The 21,309-nt window shown below is 39.1% G+C and overlaps 1 protein-coding gene across 7 annotated transcripts in view; it reads left to right on the plus strand.

Moving 5' to 3' along the window:
* TTBK2 (tau tubulin kinase 2) overlaps positions 1-20,952 on the plus strand; it is a 160,020-nt gene extending 139,068 nt beyond the window's left edge. For all 7 annotated transcript variants that reach the window (XM_053224118.1, XM_027067046.2, XM_053224120.1 and 4 more), the window contains 2 exons: positions 9,137-10,410; positions 13,898-20,952. In XM_053224118.1, the coding sequence (XP_053080093.1) occupies positions 9,137-10,410; positions 13,898-14,360 (1,737 nt within the window). In that variant the 3' untranslated portion in view covers positions 14,361-20,952. The remainder of the gene's footprint in view (positions 1-9,136; positions 10,411-13,897) is intronic.
* Positions 20,953-21,309: the final 357 nt, after the last annotated feature.

The raw sequence follows: 21,309 nt of genomic DNA on the forward strand, positions 1-21,309 counted from the left end.
TTTGTCTTTCTCTGACTTATTTCACTTAAGATAATTCACTCTAGCTCCATCCATGTTGTTGAAAATGGCAAGATTTCATTCTTTTTCATCGCCAAGTAGTGTTCCATCATGTATGTATACATATGTATATATATATTACATTTTCTTTATCCATTCATCACTCAGGGGACATGTGGACTCTTTCCTACTTTGGCGATTGTTGATAGTGCTGTTATAAACACTGGGGTGCACGTGCCCCTTCAAATCAGCATTTTTGTATCCTTTGGATGAATACCTACTAGTGCAATTGCTGGGTCATAGGGTAGTTCTATTTGTAATTTTTTGAGGAACCTCTATATTGTTTTCCAGAGTGGCTGCACCAGTTTGCATTCCCACCAATAGTGCAAGAGGGTTCCCCTTTCTCCACACCCTCACCAACATCTGTTGTTTCCCGAGTTGTTAATTTTACCCATTCTGACAGGTGTGAGGTGGTATCTCCTTGTGGTTTTGATTTGCATTTACCTGATGATGAGTGATGTTGAACATCTTTTCATGTGTTTGTTAGTTATCTAGATGTCTTCTTTGGAAACGTGTCTATTCGTGTCTTGTGCCCATTTCTTCACTGTTTTTTTTGTTTTTGGAGTGTTGAGTTTGATAAGTTCTTTATAGATTTTGGATACTAACCCTTTATCTGATATGCCGTTTGCAAACATCTCCCATCCCGTCGGTTGCCTTTTAGTTTTATTGATTGTTTCCTTCACTATGCAGAAGCTTTTTTATCTTGATGAGGTTCCAGTAGTTCATTTTTGCTTTTATTTCCCTCGCCTCCGGAGACATGTCAAGTAGTAAGTTGCTATGGCCTAGGTCAAAGAGGTTGCTGCCTATTTTCTCCTGTAGGATTTTGATGGTTTCCTGTCTCACAATTAGGTCTTTCATCCCATTTTGAATTTATTTTTGTGTATGGTGTGAGAAAGTGGTCCAGGTTCATTCTTCTGCATGTCTCTGTCCGGTTTTCCCAGCATCATTTGCTGAAGAGACTGTCTTTTTCCATTGGATACTCTTTCCTGCTTTGTCAAAGACTAGTTGGCCATATATTTATGGGTCCATTTCTAGGTTCTCTATTCTGCTCCATTGATCTGTGTGTCTGTTAAAGTATTTTTCTTAACTGAAGGTCTCTAAAAAAATGTCAGCTGCATCACTTGTGTACTTATGTCTAAGGTATTAAACTTAACCATTTCCTTCACTTGTGGGGGATGAGATTAAAAATATATTTATGTTGATTCTGTTTTTGAGGCTTAAATTCAGAGTTTACTTTTGCAAAGCAGATGGTATTATTTCCTAACTTACTACAGACATATTAAATAGGGAGGGCTCCCAGTTAGCTTTTCCACATCTCTTGCAACTCTGATTATATGTTCTAGCTTGGATGATATGCTAAACTATATTACTGGGCTATCTGAATATTTTAAATTAAGACATATCCTGATGAGAATGTTTGTTAGTTTGTATCTTTTTCACTCAGGCTCCTTTCTCTTTTATGATGATATGAAGGGAGAGTATACCGATGTCTTAAAATATGTAGGAACTATATAAAAATAGGCAAAGCAAAAGTTTATCTGTTTACAAGCATAGTTGGCATAATAAACTAACCTGATGAAAACTTTATTAGTGCAGAGCTATTAGCCTTGGTTAGGAATTCCCTTATCCATAAACATGAAACCACTGATTATCACATAGCATGAATAGATTTTTTAAATAATATGTTTTGAAAGATGGCTAAATTTGCTAGATTTGAAAAAAATTGGTTTGGGGTTACTGTTAGAAATTAAATTTTTTTCCTTGGGTAAACGGTGTTGATTGAAATTGGCTCACTGTCAATCGTTTCTAAAAAGCTGCTAAACATGGATTTACAGGGAGTAAATAAGACCAACCTTTGGCTTACAGGAAAAATACTAAGTTATGTTTTGATTAGAAAATGGAGAGGTGCCTGGGTGGCTCAGTTGGTTAAGCATCTGACTTCGGCTCAGGTCGTGATGTCGCAGTCTTTAAATTCAAGCCCCTTATTGGGCTCTTGTGCTGACAGCTCAGAGCCCAGAGCCTGCTTTAGATTCTGTCTCCCTCTCTCACTGCCCCTCCCCCACACATGCTCTGTCTCTCTTGTGCTCTCTCTCTCTCTCTCAAAAAATAAAAAAGAAACATAAAAAAAAAATGAAGAGACAAGATTAAGCTAGCGTACATAAATAAGGGTAGAGAAGAAAAAGAAAAGAAGGGGTGCCTGGGTGGCTCAGTTGGTTAAGCATCTGGCTCAGGTCATAATCTCATGGCTTGTGAGTTTGAGCCCAACCTTGGGCTCTGTGCTGACAGCTTAGAGCCTGGAGGCTGCTTCTGATTCTGTCTCCTCTTTCTGTCCTTCTCCCACTCACACTCTGTCTGTCTGTCTCTCTCAAAAATAAATAAACATTAAAATGATACAAAAAGAAAAAGAAAAGAAAATGAACTGCTTCTAAAAGAGGTCTAAACCACTTGTCCACGTGACATTGGGTGATCTCTGTTAGTAGGGAGGCTGGATTTGAAATATAATATAGGAGTGGAAAAGTTATTTCTTAAACCAAGTATCAAGGCAGATTGTACCACATGATCTTATGGTTCTAGGTGGTCTTTTAGAAATCCAGTGCTTCAGGGGTGCTTGGGCGGCTCAGTTGAGTAAGTGTCTGACTTCAGCTCAGGTCATGATCTCACGGTTTGTGGGTTCAAGCCCCACATCAGGCTCACTGCTGTCAGCCTGTCAGCTCAGAGCCTGGAGCCTGCTTCAGATTCTGTGTCTCCCTCTGTCTCTGCCCCTCCCCTACTCACGCTCTGTCTCTCTGTCTCTTAAAAATGAATAAACATTAAAAAAAAATTTTTTTTTAAAAGAAAGAAAACCAGTGCTTCATTTTAATATTACCTTTAGAAGTAGTATAAATATGACTGGGGAATGATAATATCAACAATATGTTACCTGTTGCCGTGTAACAAATTATTCCAAATTTAACAGCTTTATTTATTTTATAAAAAAGTTTTTTTAATGTTTATTTTTAAGAGAGAGAGTGTGGGGAGGGGCAGAGAGAGAGAGGGAGACAGAGAATCTGAAGCAGGCTCTGCACGGACAGCAGAGAGGCCAATCTGGGGCTCAGACTCATGAACCGTGAGATCATGACCTGGGCCAAAACGAAGTCAGTCACTTAACCAACTGAGCCACCCAGGTACCCCTCAAATTTAGCAGCTTTAAACAACAAAGTTATTTCACACTTTTCTGAGAGTTAAGAATGTAGGAGTGGCTCAATCTAATGGTTCTGGCTCAGGGTCTTTCATGATGTTGGTGTCAAGCTGTCAGCTAGGGTTGAAATCATTGTAAGGTTCAACCAGGATGGGAAGATCCACTTCCGGGCTCACTCACATGACTGTAGGCAGGCCTCAGTAGCTGTTGGCCAAAGGCTTTGGTTCCTCACCACTTGGGTCTCTCCATTCTTGACAGTGGCAGCTGACTTTGTCACTGAGTAAGGAGAGAAGGAGATAGAGATAGGGGAGTAGGTGGGGTGGTAGAGCCAACATGCCTCCACCATGATAGAAGCCATAATTTCTTTTATAACCTCATCTCAGAAGGGCATGCCATCACTTCTGTCATATTCTGGTAGTCACACAGACCAATCCGGCTACAGTGTGGGAGGGCCTATACAAGGGTATGAATACCAAGGGGCAGAGGTCATTGGGGGCCATCATAGAGACTGGCTACCATATTATCTTAACATCCATATTTCATAGAATACTTTTGTAGTTGATCCTAACAGCGACTCTATGGAACAAGCAGAGGGAAAATTATTGTCCTTTTTTGCACTGATGACACCAAACCATAGGACAGGGAGATCATCTGTAAAGAGGCAGATAACTAGTGGAGTACATTCTGTGTTCTGTTCCTCACATCAGGGGATTATCAACATTTGAAGGAATTTCCTCTTTGACTTGTTTCTTACACACTGAGAAGAAGAAAGGGGCTGTGAGTCACAACACACACGGGGAGCAAGACAAAATGGAAAGGAGTCACATAATTGTTTTGTGATCTATCTGGTAGTCAGCATCTACAAAGAGGATTCCTCTGACTGTATTTACAGGAGTACCAATACCAGTACTAGAAAATTCAGATCAGCAGTGATTGCATTGCCTTAATTCTGTTCTTTTCATTCCTTCAGTTCTATTCAGTGTCTCCTGAGTTCCAGGCTCTATGCTTTACCCCAGGGATAAACAGTTGGCACCAACCTTCCAGGTTGGCACTGAGGGCCTATGTCTAACAGTTACCTTAAACAACGTGAAGTGATTCTAGTGGATCTGTGTACACAAAGGAGGGCACAGATCAATCTACCTAGGACTGAGGAGTACAATATTGGGTGTTTTTATTTTCTAAACTTTTCTTTATTTTCTAATTTTTCTTACCATGAAAAATGAAATTTTGAAAATACATTGCTTTCATAATTAGAGAGGAAATAACAATTAAAAATATTTTTCTGGAAAGGTTAAGGTGCACTTCAAAAATAACAGGACTCTGAAGGATGAATTAGTTTGCTGGAGGGAGATGCGGGGCTGTGAGGCAAAGAACACAGTATGTGCAGAGGCACAGAGACTTGAAGACCACAGTTCAGAGCATTAAAATAAGTGATTTAGAGTCTTAAGTGCCCTTTCCTTAGGGCAAAGGAAAGGGGCTGAAGATAAAATGCAAAAGGTAAGGTGATAAAGGGCATCAGCCTGCTCCGCTGAGATGTGTGGGTTGTGGGACAAGAAACTGCCAAGATTGAGGGAGGGGAATTTTATTCAACAATTATCAAGCATCTACTGTGTGTCAAGTACTGCACTAGGCATCAAAAGAATTCAAAGCCCAGTGAGTCTCCTCACTGCTTCCAAGCATCTTCAAGCTAGTAAAGGGAAACAAATGAAGTGTTATTGATGCTTTGATAGAAATCTGTAGGTTATGGAAGTTGGGAATAGTTGAACTAGAGTGATCCCTGAAGTGTCTTCCAGTATTATATGAAGGGGCTTGAAAACTGACTGTGAAATCCTGTAGTCAAGTATGTGATGTGTAATTACAGGCCAACCAAAAATATTTTTACTTCCGTCTGTCTTTTCTGTGACTTCTATTCTTTGGGTGTGGGGTTGTGGCTTGCTTATGATTTTTGGTGCCCCCACGAAATTCTCATAGTTTCAAATCCTGCTAAAAAACACTTGAACTATTAATGATGAGTGACTGTCTCTGAGAAATGGGTAATGGGAAGGGGAAAAGCAACTTCTACTATTTGTTTACTTCGGCTCGAGGCTTCAGGTTTTCAGTTTTACCTACCTATGTAGCACATTGCTGCTCTCTCCATTCCTCCTCTAGTCAGCCTCCATATTCATAAGCCAAGCCACAGTGTAACAACATCTTCAGCAATAGTAACCAACATGGTCAGAGTAAGCAACAGGGATAAAGAGTGAGAGAGTGGGACATTCTGTTAGCAGATAGGACGTCTTTTTTTTTAATGTTTATTTTTGAGAGACAGAGGGAGACAGCATCAGTGGGGGACAGGCAGAGAGAGAGGGAGACACAGAATCTGAAACAGGCTCCAGGCTCTGAGCTGTCAGCACAGAGCCCGACAAGGGGCTCGAACTCATGAACTGCGAGATCATAACCTGAGCCAAAGTTGGACACTGAACCAATTGAGCCACCCAGGTGCTCCCCCGATAAGGCCTCTTAATACTCAAATGTTATCACTGCCATGTACTCACTTTTTAGTAATAAACATTTGATACATTAAAAACATGGTTCAATAATAGTGCTTTAGTTTCATTCATAAGTTTTAACACTTGCATGAAGTGTCACATAAAGATGCTTTAAGCAAAAGAAGTGTATAGTGGAATTTGAATGGCCCAAAGAAATGTGAATGTTTATAATTTAAATTTTTTTAATAGACCAGGAATGTGTTCATATAACTCAGTTATTCTTGGCTATAGTGGGAACTAATAAATTATTCTACTACCTATATCTCGTAAATTATTTGTCAAAAACCAAAAGGAGATCTAGATATTTCATATATGACATTTTATTTGGAAGAGAGGCTATTTGGTATGCCTGTTGAATTTCCCAAAGTTTTTATTAATAACATTATACTCCTTGAATGAGATAAAAGTTAAAGGATAATTATTTATAAGTTGAATGTAAATAATAGTTTACAGTTTACTGTCTCTTGCTCTATGGCCAGTTGTAAACATGGGGTAATTATAAATAATGAGGCTGCTTTATCTGAACTAAAAGGTAACGAGACTGAGGTTAGTCAAACTGAGTAGCAGGCATTAATAAAACTAATATGAAAGACACGGAAAATATTGAGGTCATTTTCTAGTTCTGTAAAAAGGTGTTTACCTTTAGAGAACCAGTTAGAGAACAGAAGAAAGGCACTGATTGAATTCATGCTTTAATGAAGTGTTTGTGAATTATAGAAATTAAAGATATAAAAGATGCATATGACTTCCTGGCAGATCGTTAATTAATTTCCAATTATGGGAAATGCTTTTGTGTCTTACAGTCTGAGGTCAAGGAATCTGTTTTCAGATACACTTAGAATTAGCCTTTTCTTTCTCTGTATTCAGCTGTATTCTTGATCTTTGGTTTTCTCCTTTTATCTCATCAGATAATGTTTTTGCAGACTCTTTCCCAGACTTCACTTGAGAGTGTAGTGCATGTCAGAATGCTTTGCTATGCTATGTATGATGTCAAAATCCTTAAATCCTATCCCTGACTTTTTTTTACCAAGGTTTTTTTTCTCACTTGTGAAATTTGTGTCAACAATAGTACCCAATGAAAATACAGGGCAGTTATGAAATGAAATTTGTAAAAATGATTTTAGGAACATTTTAGAAATTTTAGGTGCTGTAGAAATATTATATGAGCATATTTTATGCAGTTTTTCATAATTGCTCAGAATCTTTTACAAGAAAATAAATTCTCCTATCTGATGTTCCTATATCTTACATGTGTAGAAGACTGTCACCCCTTTTTTCCTGCCACACATACACATCCATTTATGTTCTGAATCTAAGATGAATTAAGCTCACAAGTGCATTGATTCCCTAGCTCTAATCTCAGAAGATCATTGGAATGTTTTTCCGTAAACACTGCTGAGTTTATTTTGGCTGATATTTCTGAAATTACATATAATAATGAAATGACTATTGTTTTATTTTGAATGTAGGTAGAGTCATCTCCCTTGTTATTTGACATTTATTGTAACTTCTTACCTGGTTTTCTTATCAGCCTGACTCCTGGGTCTTAAAAAATACATTTCGAATAGTAAATAACTATGTATTCTAGGTTTCAATATCATTTTTTAAAATATACTAGCAAATTGTCATCTGCCTGAATGAATATATTTTAGAACAATGAAAAAGAGATACAAGTGTAAAGTGACTTCCTGAAGGGCAACAGACCACTAGAACTGACTCCCTTTTCCTGAAGGTCATTAGAGGTCTGGGCTTATTGTAAGAATTCTCATCTGAACCTAAACAGCCTGTATTCAATTAACCAGACAGATGCTCAGGACACTGGTTCCATTCAGGAGCTATTTCAGGAAATTAGTTAGGTGTTTTCACCTGGGCTGGACTTACGACAAGCTTTACATGTCTTTTTTTTTTTTTTTTTTTCCTAATGTTTATTTCCTTATTTTCAAAGAGAGAGAGTGAGCAGGGGAGGAGCAGAGAGAGAGAGAGAGATCCCAAGCAGGCTCTGCTCTGCCAGTGCAGAGCCTGATGTGGGGCCTGAACCCACAAGCTGTGAGAACATGACCTGAGCCAAAATCAAGAGTTGGACACTTACCCAGCTGAGAGCCACCCAGGCGCCCCAAGCTTTACATGTTCTTAAACCTAATTGTATTCCTGATACACAGAGGAAAAAAATCCAGACAGTTTCTCTGACTCTGGAACTACACCCATTTCTTGATGTCTTTGAATTAAGATGAGATCTAAGTGAAGTCTCCCATGACAGCTCCACATTCATTTTGCTTTGAATTCAGGCCAATTACCATAGTTTCCCCAAAACATAATTGGTTTCATTAAGTAATTTGACTTACTTGATTTCTCAGAAAGGCTTTTTTCCTTATCAGTGTATGTGGTTGACATTTTCTGTCTCCTTACATGTCACTTTTTTTTTCTTACATGTCATAAAATGTAGAAACTTTAGGAGTCTTGAGAAAGGACATTCTTACTAGATACTGTATCTCATTCACATAGAATTGAAATGACCTCAGTGGAAGGACGGTAGAACTTATCATAGGCTTGTCTTTAAAAACTTAAAGAAACTAATGAAACATTAGGAAACATCTTTGCAAGTCTTTGCTTATAAGAAGATAAAATATTCCTAACATGGTTTGATTGCTAGGATTTATGGGAAACAAAATGCATGTAAATCCAGAGTTTTTAAACTTAGAGTAATTTGCCAATGATTTTTTCCTATAATCCTATATCTGGATTCTGGCAGGAAGTAGCTGGCACACTGAAGGGGGCTTAGAATTTAATGAAAACAAACTTTTTACGGATGTGTGGATAGACTAAAGAGAACCAACAGGACCGTCAGTAGAGGGAGTCAGTTTTATCTTGAGTCCTGCAAGAGAAGGAAGAGGGAGCAGAAGCTGGGAGAAGCACCATGCAACAGCAGCTATGGCCAGAAGTGGTAGAATGTAGTCACCACCAATGCTCCTGTCCCTTGGGCAGGAAGCAGAGAGGATTAATACCCAGACCTTTCTCTCCTCAACTCTCTGATTCTCTGTTGATGCTTCCCATTGGGCAAACCCAACCAGAAATCAGAACGCAAGGGAGCCTGGATAGTGCAGTGTGTAGAAATTCATCTTCCAGAGCACAGAGCAGGCTAAAGTAAAGGCAGGGATGAGCCTAGACAGAGACTGTTTTATGTAGCTCCTGAGTAGGGGAGCTTAAGTGTCGTGTACTTTGACTGAGAATTGTTCATTTTAGGTATGAGTTGGACAGACCTGGTCAACATCTATGTTCCTCTAATAAATTAGAATTTTAAGTATTAAATTTCAAATCATCTATCTTCATTAATATTCCACATTATTGCATTATGTTTTTTCTTCTGTGTCTCCAGATTACAATTCCTAGACCTTCTGTGGCATCCACACAGTCAACTTCAGGAAGCTTTCACTATGGTCAGCAGCCAGAGAGGAGAGACCTTCAGCCTGTTGAGCCCACTGTAGAACTTTACTCTCCACGGGAGAACTTCTCTGGCCTAGTTGTAACAGAGGGTGAACCTCCTAGTGGAGGAAGCAGAACAGACTTGGGGCTTCAGATAGATCATATTGGTCATGACTTGTTACCCAGTATTAGAGAGAGTAACAGATCTCAAGACCTGGAACCAAAAGACCTCGCTGACCATAACAGACTGGCTGTGAGAGAATTTGAGAGTCTCCCTAGAGAAACCGAAGAGAAAAGCATTCTTCTAGGATCAGATAATGAAGATGAGAAGTTAAGTAAAGGACAGCATTATATTGAGATCGCCTCTCTTCCAGGAGACTTGGTAACTGTGGAAAGGGATCACTCAGCTACTACTGAACCTCTTGATGTGACAAAGACACAGACTTTTAGTGTAGTGCCAAATCAAGACAAAAATCACGAGATAATGAAGCTTCTGGCAGTTGGAACTTCAGAAATTTCTCCACGAGTCATTGACTCACATGTTGAAGGACAGATAGGTCAGGTGGCAGCAATGCAAAAAAGTAAGCTATCTAAGGATGATGACATCGGGAGTGAAGACTTGCTAGGTCATCAGGGAGACGTGTCTACTTTTTTGCACCAAGAGGGTAAGAGAGAGAAAATTGCCCCTAGAAATGGAGAATTATTTCATTGTGTTTCAGAGAGTGAACATTGTCCCCCATCCCGAAAGGATGTGGTTAAGTCATCTTTTGTAACTAGACACAGCCGAATCCCTGTTTTAGCACAAGAAATAGATTCAACTTTTGAATCATCCTCTCCAGTCTCTGCAAAAGAAAAGCTCCTCCAAAAGAAAGCTTATCAGCCAGACCTAGTCAGGCTTCTTGTGGAAAAAAGGCAACTCAAGTCTTTCCTTGGGGACCTCTCAAGTGCCTCTGATAAATTGCTAGAGGAGAGACTAGCTACTGTTCCTGCTCCCTTTTCTGAGGAGGAAGTCTTCACTCCCTTTTCAAGACTGGCTGTAGACTCGCACCTGAGCAGATCAGCTGAAGACAGCTTTCTGTCACCCATCATCTCCCAGTCCAGAAAGAGCAAAATTCCAAGGCCAGTTTCATGGGTCAACACAGATCAAGTTAGTACCGCAACTTCATCTCAGTTCTTGCCTCGGCCACCACCAGGAAAGCCCCCTACAAGGCCTGGAGTAGAAGCCAGGTAATGCCATGTGTTCTGTGTTAAGTGTGTAGTGTTATTTCTGTGTCTGCTTGATTATGATATATCAGTCGTTTCATTTCTTCGTTGCCTGTTTCTGATCATCTACTTCCTTCCCTGCCTTTTCCAGCCTTTATAGCCCAGTGTATAAAAGGGATCATAGTGATTCACATTAATTCTTGCCTCTCCCACTTTCTCACAGTGTGACCCTTAGTTTCCTCATCTGTGAAACAAGTCTTACGTTTGCCTCATGGTTTGGGGAGGATAAAATAAGGTTGCATACATATGGAGCTTTGTGCTGGGTTTAATTAGCATGCAACAAAGGTTACTTGTCTTCTAGTCCATTTTAACTAGATACTCCATTATAACAGATGTCATTATGATGTCAAACTCTAGTGAAAAAGACTGTGTCCATAATTTTTTAAATTTTATTTTAGAGAGAGAGAGAGTGAGAGATAATGTGTGCAAGCAGGGGAAAAGGGCAGAGGGAGAGAGAGAGATCTTAAGCAGGCTCCATGCTCAGCATAGAGCCCAGTGTGGGGCTCAATCCGATGGCCCTGTTATCATGATCTGAGCCAAAATCAAGAGTCGGACGCTCAACCAAGTAAGCCACCCAGGCACCTCCTGTGTCCATAATTTGATGAACGGGTCATGGTAACAATGTTGTTTATCTGATTATAATGAATTAAGCAACTGCAAAAACCCTGTGGGCAGTTTTCCTAGGCCTGATACATACGGCCTTACAAAAGTATTACTTCAATATTTACTGTATGGTATACTTGTTTATTGAAGTATTCTTATGTATAATTGACCACAGAGTGATTTTATTTATATGTATATATATATGTGTGTGTGTGTGTATATATATATATATATTTTTTTTTTTTTAAGTTTATTTAGTTTGAGAGAGAGAGAACATGTGTGGGCTTGCATGTGTGTGCAAGCCGGAGAGAGGCAGAGAGAGAAGGAGAGAGAGAGAATCCCAAACAGGTTCTGCACTATCAGTGTGGAACCTGACAAGGGGTTCGGACCCATGAACCTTGAGATCATGACCTGAGCCGAAATCAAGAGTCGGATGCTTATTAACTGACTGAGCCATGCGGGCACCCCAAGAGTGATTCTGTTTTAAGGAAGGGGGGAAATATTGGGAGGTGATGAACCAGTTAAGAATGCTTTCCTTGGAGCCATTACTCACTTTCACAGACTAGAAGGGTCTAAACCCTTGGAGAAGAAAGAGAAAAAGGATGACCTTTTACCTAAAACAAGGTGAAAATCAGAATACATTTACCTGAAAACTAGAGCCTGTTATAGGTAGTACAGTAGTAGGTCTCCACCTGTTATATGGATTCTGGTGTATTAAAGTGAGGTTCTGTCTGTATCATTACCCAGCAGAACTTGTTCCCCCAACGTAATGGTAAGTTTAGACTTGCCCTAAGGTTTCATGTTCAAGGGTAACTAAACACTGGATTTTCAGTGCCAGTGGGACTACAGTTCCATGGGGAGAATGGTGATGTGTAAACTGCAGTCATTTGAGACATTTTAAAGGTGATTCCATGAACAGTAGCCACACATCCCCTCTTCCTTCTGCTTTTCTTCTGTACTTAATAGAGATAATGTGTCTGTGGCTTGAGATGCTTTGGACTGCAACAAACAAATCTTGATTATCATTTATTATTTAGCACTTTACATGTCCCTCAGATGTAGCACTTGGTAACCAAGCCAAGCATGTGGCATTGTGCCAGATATTACAGAGCTGACCAGTCTGGACTTCATCTGGGAGTTCAGCAGAAATGCAACTTTCCCACTTAGGTCCTGGCACAGAAGACGTATTTTATTCCCTTCTTCAAGTTTTACCATAAGATCCGTGAGGGTAGGCTTAACCAGAGTGAGTTTCATCGTGTCTGAATAAGTAGATGGTGGAAAAGGAGGAGGAGAGAAAATTGAGTAACTTGTTGCTGACACATGATGGTGATTGATGGTGGCTGTTTATGTCCCTGCATCCTGCCAGTGATCATACAACCTTGGAAATTCTCCCACTTCCTTCTATAAGGAGTGGCATGTCTGCAGTTTGCGGTTTAAATTCTTTTTTAACTGAATGGATTTTTAGCCCAAGACAGAAAGACATTTAGGACAGAGAAGATACTGCTATTCATATGAATATTCTCTAGATTTAGAATTCTAAGGCCCAGGTCCATTGCCAGTAAGACAGGGCAGTCAGCCCCCAAACCCAGCTCTGCTGAATCTCAGACTGTTGTCAAGGGCAGAAACTGAGGCCCCAAGAAACCAGTGACTACTCTTTTCCTTTTGGAAAGTATTAAATGAGGTTGAAAAATACTTTTATCTGTATTTCCTGCTGTTGGTGAATATAGTTCATGTTGAAGACTTACATTGTGGGGCTTAATGTTTGCATATGCACATGCCACATTTCTGTCATGGGAGCCTTAAACAAAATGGTTTACTCTCTCTCTCTCACTTACTAACATGCTAGAGATGTTTCAAGTTGAAGAGCAAACCTGCCTTAGGAGGAAAGGGACTAACAACATTTAAGTGCTTCTGAATGGCAGACATCCAACTAAATACTTGGGCCACTGTTCTCAGCTGCTCAGTAATCCTGGGAGGTAGATAGCATTCCTATTAAAAGCTAGGAGAGGTTACGTGAACTGCTGCTGAGGATGGGATTTATGGAGCAGCTATGGAAAACAGTATGGGATTTCCTCAAAAAATGAAAAATGGAACTACCGTATGATCCAGTAATGCCACTGCTATTTATCCAAAGCAAACAAAACACTAATTCGAAAAGATATAATGCACCCCTGTGTTTATAAGATATGCAGACAGCCCAAGTGTCATTGGTGGATGAATCGATAGAGTGTGTGTGTATGTGTGTGTAATAGAATATTGCTTAGCCATAGAAAAGAAAGACCATGGATTGGCATTTACAGCATAGATGGACTTAGAGGGTATTATGCCAAAGGAAGTGATTCAGAGAAAGACAGATACCATCTGATTTCACTTATATGTGAAATCTAAAAAAACCCAAAATGAACAAGCAAACAAACAAACCGACACTCATAAATACAGAGAACAATTGGTGGTTGTCAGAGGGAAGTGGGGTGGAAGGGATGGGTAAAGTAGGTGAAGGGGGGAGTACAGTAAAGGAAATTTAGTCAATGATATTATAATAACTTTGCATAGTGACAGTGACAAAACTTATCATGGTGAGCATTGTATAATGTATAGAATTGTGAAATCATTGTGCTTTATACCTGGAATTAATATAACATTGTATGTCAACTATACTTTTGAAAAAAACTAGGAGAGGTTAAATAATTTGTCTAGGGTCATACAACTGGTATGTGAAAGAGTAACTCTGTTTCCTGTGTTTGCTGACTTGACTCACATCAGATACATTATCATTTGGGACATTGTGACTTTCTGGACTCACTTGAAATGAATTAAAATGAAAAGAATTCTTCTCTGTTCCTTTAAGGCTCCGCAGATACAAAGTCCTAGGGAGTAGCAATTCCGACTCAGACCTTTTCTCCCGCCTGGCCCAAATTCTTCAAAATGGAACTCAGAAACCCCGGAGCACTACTCAGTGCAAGAGTCCAGGATCCCCTCACAATCCAAAAACACCACCCAAGAGTCCAGTTGTCCCTCGCAGAAGTCCCAGTGCCTCTCCTCGAAGCTCTTCCTTGCCTCGCACATCTAGTTCCTCACCATCGAGGGCTGGACGGCCCCACCATGACCAGAGGAGTTCATCCCCACATCTGGGGAGAAGCAAGTCACCTCCCAGCCACTCAGGATCCTCCTCCTCCAGGAGGTCCTGCCAACAGGAGCATTGCAAACCCAGCAAGAATGGCCTGAAAGGATCCAGCAGCCTCCACCACCACTCGGCCGGCACTAAAGCCCCCCCAGGGAAGAGTAAGTCAGCCACTAAACTCAGCAGATAGGAGCTGGGCTGCATCTCTGGGAAAGGTGTGAGGTCTTCCTCCTAAACCTGATGCATGTGTGTCTTTGTACTGTCTATTTAAAAAATCAGTGTTGATCTTCTCTTACAAAAGAAAGTAACATAAATTATTTATAAGAAGACATAAATATATGATAAGGAATTACCTAAGGCAGGCAGCAAGCAGATCAGGAATCCATGCCTTTGCATAGGAAGGGGCAATCCAGCAAAATCCAAGGGGGAGATTAAATGAACTCTTATTTTTTAGCTGCCTTTGAAACAAAGGAGTTAAAGGAAGGAGATGGAATGGAATTTTAAGGGGTTTGGCCTGGTGTGTTTGTTTTTAAGGCATTGCTCAAAGATTATATACCAAAAGTGAAACTTCTTGTTTTAATATTTTTATTCAAACTTCCCAACGTGGGGGAGTCAGAATTGCTCTAATATTAGGATATATAACAAGTCTGTTTGTTGGAGACCCAGTGCTCATACACACATGGCTTGTGTATTTATCTAGTGTATTGAGAGTTCACACCTTTACTTTGCCTCATGCCTACTACCCTCCCTGGATTTCACAGTTTTTAAAGTTAGTGTATCTCACCTGATGCAGTCTCTCTAATTTTAACGATACATTCTAATATGCTTTCAGCAGCACATGATGAAAACTTCAAATCCAGTTATTTTTTTTAGTCCCCTAATATTTTTCTGTGGAGCGGCAGTTCTTAGTATATTTTTATTGTGAAAAAGAACTACTGAAACTTAGGTAAAGGAAGAAGTCTAAATAGAGCTACTTTCCAGGCTTCAGTGCTTTAGGGAGAGAGGAACAGAGTGAGGCTAATACCATTCAAGACAAAAGAACCCTCTTCCCCTCTGTTTCCTCCTTATGGAAGGAAGACTGACCAGAGTAGACCTTACTTTCTTAGGTCTTCCAGATACCAGCTATTTCCAATATCAACCTCCAAGATGATACCAGGGAAATACACTGCTGTGGAGTGTGACTTCATGCTTTTAGATATTTAGAAAGAAAAATAGAGAGAAATTAGGTACGTTGTTGAGGCTTATAATCCTCAAACTTTGTATTTTATACATTTAGCCAATAAGGAACAAGTATCTGGGGAAATAAATTTAGGCTCAGTATTTATCTTTTAATGTTTTATTACCTGCTTCTCTTGTGCTTTAGTTTGAATATTTGGGCTTTTGGACCTGATTTCCTTGTAACCTCAATTTATAAAGCTGTGAGGAGGAGCATATTCTGATTTCACTCTTCTAGTAACAGGAATCAGGCAAAAGTAAATTATGCTAGATTTTTCAAATGGGCTCTTTTCTACTCTGTAGGTGTTTTGTGTTGTAAAGACCTTATTGAGGTCAGGTAAATTGGTCTGCTTGCTGTTGAAATTTGCCTTCTAGCAAACATCTGTGCTTTCTCTTTGACCTTGTGTTTGCTGCCAAAGCTTAACATGGTTGAATTGGAAAAAAAAAAAAAAAAAAAAAAAAAGAAAGAAAGAAGTGTATTTCCTCACTAAGTGAATACATTCTAATGCTGCATCAAAGCTGCCCTGAAGCTGCACTGAACTTCTCTCGTTCTCTTTATCTGTGTTGAGCTTTTTTTAAAAAACAAAAAACAAAAAACAAAACGAAACTCAAAGCACTGTTGAGTCCTATACGATCTCCCATAAGAAATGTAGCATAGTGTGGAATCTTAATTTCTCTCCGGTTTCAAGCACTACAGAGGAATGCAATAGATAAGACATATTTGCTGTTTAACTAAAGCAACTGTAATATTGGAAGACCAGTCCTTCTGTATTATATTGTATAATAGTTGCTATAACACTACTTGCATGTCTTCATGGTAAATGATATAAATATTTATAAATATATAGAGAACCATATGCTTATATAAACTCATTCTTTCTCATTCTCCATTTGTAATTTCAAGATCACAGATCGTGAAATTCCTTTCTATTGTGTGCCTCGTGTACACTTGGGCCTTGCCTGTCTTCATTTTCTGAAAATACGTTCTTGGCATGGGACATTTCAGATTCTTCTTGCCTTCTTTGTGTAATAATGCAAGGGTTGGCAGCCTTCGAGCCAAGATAGGTTATTTAATTTTCACTTTTAAAAGATTTTAATAGGGGAAAAAATTACCGGGACATGCTTGTAATACTCGTTCAAAGATTTGTCATGTTAATCACATAATTCTGTCCTTATGGTTAAAGGGGATAAACTGGAATGATAATCATGGGTCTGACATAAATTGATTTTTTTTAATGTCTTAAAATTGCCATTCTTCATTCCTCTTTTCATCTCACAATTTTTTTGGGTGGTGGGGGAGTGGAGTAAGGAATTATCTACAATTCCTTAATTATCTACAATTAAGGAATTATCTTTTTTCTGTTGTATTAGTTAAATTGTGCTAAGGGTAGCCAGCTTTAAATCCTGACCCCTGTCATCTGAAATGTGCCAGTCATTGGGAAAGCTGATGAGGCTGCAGTTATGGTGTGTGTGTTGTTTTTAACTGGTGTTTCTCTTCTAGCGGTCAAAACAGACAGTGATGGCAACATGGTGATTGGATGTTTTCTCTCTATGGTTTCTTAATTTTCTCCCAGCTTTTCTACTGTGTTGCCCCCTTTTCTAAATGGCCCCGACGAACTCCAGATCCAGAGAGAAATAGCCTCAGCGTATAAGAATATGTTATTTTGCATGTAGAGGAAAGAGTTAACCAAAGATGTTCTGCTCTGATACTTTCAAAAGAAAACAGACTAGTTATTGCTTAAGTATCAATAGGTCCACCTAAAAGGACTAGCTGATACAGCGATTTACTTCATGGTTTTTAAAAGCATAGTTTGTGCTTTTAGAAATGTTAGAGGTCTCAGGCTAAAAAGAGAAGTTGGCAGCCCTGAGCAAAGCATTTTTGGCCCAAGGATTCTTGTTTTTGTTTTATTTTAAGGTTATGGTATGGAGAATGGGTTGGTTATTTGTTGTTGTTTTAGTTCCTTCTTTTTTATTTATTTTGGTGTGTGTGTGTTTTTTTTTTTTTTTAGTGTTGGCATATTTCAGATCTCAGTGACAAACACAGATCAAGCAATTTTAAATCAGTTTGGTTATTCTACCTAAGGAACATGGCCGTTAATTAAAAGTCCAGCCAAACTATACTAAACACGTATGGGGCAAAAGTTAAAATTCTGTTTTGAAAATCAAGTGCCTCCTGGTTTCTCTTCTCACAACAAAATGGCAAACCCTAGTCACACTTGCCCTTACACCGTCATGTCTAGTCTCTGGAATTATGTGTGGAGCAGAAAATGGATTAGCACTAGCTCATTCCCTGTAGGTAGCATTCTTCTTACATTATGCTGCCAAATCTCCAGGGTGTACAGACTGTTTGAAATATTAAAGTTTCACCTGAGAATCTTTTGCGCAGCATAAAGGTATTTAACTTTAATGTATAGTGAACAAAGGAAAATTGGATCATATCAGGCGTAAGCTTAAAGCACAGCATATAAACATCTTTGAATGGTAAGTCTCAGGCAGGTGCCCTTATTCCCAACTTGGTATGCAAGCTGGCCTTGCTGACCAAGGGCACCATCATATTTACTGTTTCTTAAGTTGCATGTTGTGAAGGGAATGTTTTTTGTAAAAGTTGCCAAGTCAGTCCAGTTCTAAATAAGTAGCAAAATGGTCATTGATACCACTGTTGTCATTATCCACTTTGTATTATTTGCTTTAAAATACTAAGCAAATCTGAGCTGCTTCCTGATTCAGTGGACTAGTTGTGCAGTATCTCTTTCTTTTCAGCTCCCAGCCACTAGGGGAACTTGAAGTTCTTTGGTCATCATCAGAGATTCCTTCCAGGCTACAGATTTTTATGCAAATATTTCTATGGTTGCATTCAATCTACAAGGAAAAAGTGTACATTGGTGCATGTTTGATAAACCCACACGCAGATAGTTAAAACTATAATTAGTTTTTCTATACCCCATAGTTTTGAATTAAAAACAGATGCTTTTCCCCCAGAGGGTTCTTTGTTCTAGGAACTACATTCTGAATCTAACATTAGGAATTGGTGAAAGGAGAAACAGGATTGGGAATTCAGAATTTAGTGACTTAGGGAAAAAAATGCATCTTATTCTGGCTATTTGAAAATATATTTATTTGTAGATAAGTCTAGATTTAGTCTTGGGAGATCAAAGTTTTTTACATTTTAAAACTTTTTTCATTCCCTTAGATCTATCCAAACATGTCATATGTTAGCGAACCATTTCTTCTCTCGTGTTCATGTATTTTGGAATTAACTTGTTTGCATTCACTCTTTTATATTCTGCCCATTTCTGTTTATGTGCATTTACCACAGATGTTTTGGGACGTTGCCTAAACGGAGACATATTTTGGCACGTGTATCACTGAGGAGATAGAATGGTTGATAACAGTGGCATTGTTTAACTTTCTTGAGTTTGGGTCTGTACAGTTTATTTGCAGAAGAGCTACTCATCTATGTTTTAACACAAAAAGTATTACAGGATTGAGGCACGTAACCACAGTGGTAGTCGTCATATGTCAATATTTACCCAAGTTCTGAATCCAGAGGTGCAGATTTAGACCTTAACTTACAGAAGGGAACATGCAGCAGCTGCAGTCCTCAGACTGTATGGGAGGATGTGGTGCACAGAAAATGCCAGGTGCTTTTTAGGACATCCTGCTTCCCTGTCCTCATCCGATAGAACTCTGGTGTGCACCTCGAGGATGTGGGAGGAATGTGGAAACGTCGCACCATTAGATTTCTCAATAGTGTGGCTATCCCTTTGGAATTAGGAGAAAGTGAACCCAGATAGTCGTGGGAGCCTGCAGAATCTGCTGTCAGCAGTGCAATGGAGAACTGCAGGAGGTATACGGGAATTCCTGTAGTTTTTAAGTGACTCCGGGACAAGGGACAAGGATCCCTATTAATTTAAAGGAGAATTTGGATGCTGCACACCTCAGTCCCTGAGAAATTCCTGGCTGGACATGAAATGATGACATTAGCGTCCTGGCCCATCACTACATTGCCTAATTGAGTTGTGATTATCTGCTCTGACTTTTAAAATGTAAGTTTGATGTTTAATTATTCCCCTTGAGCAAATTTGGATCAGAAAATGGAAATGTGTGACAAGATCAAGATCACTTTGTGGTTATTATACACAATCTTCAAAAAAGGGAATAGCCAACAAGTAACATTTAGTAATAATTTGAATACTTCTTACGCTTTGCTGGATCTTTGGTTTTAAGGAGACATGTAAAACAAGTGAAGCCTTTTCCTTCATTACCCTGTGAAACTTTCACAGAGCCTGCCTCTTCAATTGGCAGTGACAGTATGGGCATAGTATGTATCACTGGTGATGCTGACGCGTCTCTTAGATACTCTGGGCCAGTGGTTCTGGGTTCCTTGACCTACAGAATAGGATTCCATAGGCAAATCTTTGAGCCCATGTGACTATAGAATTTGCCAATGACATCATTTTACACACTAATGATAGATAGGAATTTTACCTCTTTTCAGTAGTTTAATACCGTTTCATATTGTGTACAAAAATGTTCACTCACCCAGCTAAAAACATTGAGTAAACCCAAGGTTTTAATATAGACTGTCCTTGCCATATGATACTTTCTCCCCACCTTATAATACACATTTTTAAATCCTTCAAAATTCATTCACAGCACTTCACCATATTTGGAGTCTGGGTATTCTTCACTCACCCGTAAGAGATAAACAAGGCTACTAGAGCTTGAATGTGATTTATTTTAGGGAGTAAAATTCTTGCCATCTTTCCCAGGAAAGGAAAGCCCGTAGGACTTTTCAAAACGATTTTCTTTTTAAATGACTCACAAGATAGGTAAGTTAGTTCACTAAGGTAAAAAGCATTCAGAAATAGTTAGGGAGATCACAACACTGTGCCACCTGCAGCTCTGAAATTGGATTGAGTGAATTGAACAAAGAAGAGAACAGATCAGAGAACCCACGTGGAGTCCATGCACTCCCTCCCTCCTGCACAGTTCTTGGTCCCCCTCCTGACTCCATTCCTAAAATTGCCAGTGTCGATTTCATTGGGCCATTTGTTTACAAGTTTAACAGTTTTGGGGAAAAAAGAGGGAGGGGGAAACATCTAGTTTTGACTAGATATAATTCTTGAAAGTTATGAACTCTTGGCAACTGTTATATCAGATTGAACCACAAACTAGAAGAATTTTCTTGTCAAGCAAGACCAGTAAGGTAGAATAGAAGACTTTAATAATCCCACAGTTTTCTCCCTTTCTCCTCCTCTTCGTGAAATCAGAGTGATGAGAAGTTGCTCTTTGAAATACCTCCAAAGGTATTGTATTGACCTTTTCCCTCCAAGCAGCCCTCTTTATGCATTTTTGCTCAGGCAACCAAGGACATAAGAGTATTGGCAGAAACACGGAGTGCTTTTGTATAGGCCATCTGTACATAAAAGTGTAATTATTTATTTAATTTTCCCATTTGTATCATATTAAAGCTTTGTACAGTGTTTTAAGTTCTGTTTTAAAATTATTTTGTATTTTATTTTTATAATCTAGTAATAAAATATTCATTCCGCATGCAAACTCTAGTTCTGTTTGTGTGATGGTTTGCTTTCAAAAGCAGGAAATAATATTTTTCTGATTTAATAAAGTTATTGAATGCACCAGAGGTTACAAGATCAACAGGGAACAGAAGGTGTTACTATAAATGCAGTACCACATCCAGAGGTGACCTAGAAAAACAAGTCCTGGACTGAATAGAAGCTAGGTGTTCAGTATCCCTGCAGATAAAAACGAGAGTTCTGGGATATGAGGAGATGGTTTCCCATGTAATAAAACTGAAGGTGAAGTAACAAAACTGTGTGTATTAAGATCTCCTTTTCACTCCTTCATCCTCTGGCTGGAGGTACTTTCTCCTTTTCTGCAGGAAACGCCCTTTGTATCAC

The sequence above is a fragment of the Acinonyx jubatus genome, chromosome B3 (assembly GCF_027475565.1).
Source record: "Acinonyx jubatus isolate Ajub_Pintada_27869175 chromosome B3, VMU_Ajub_asm_v1.0, whole genome shotgun sequence".
NCBI classification, from domain to species: Eukaryota; Metazoa; Chordata; class Mammalia; order Carnivora; family Felidae; genus Acinonyx; species Acinonyx jubatus.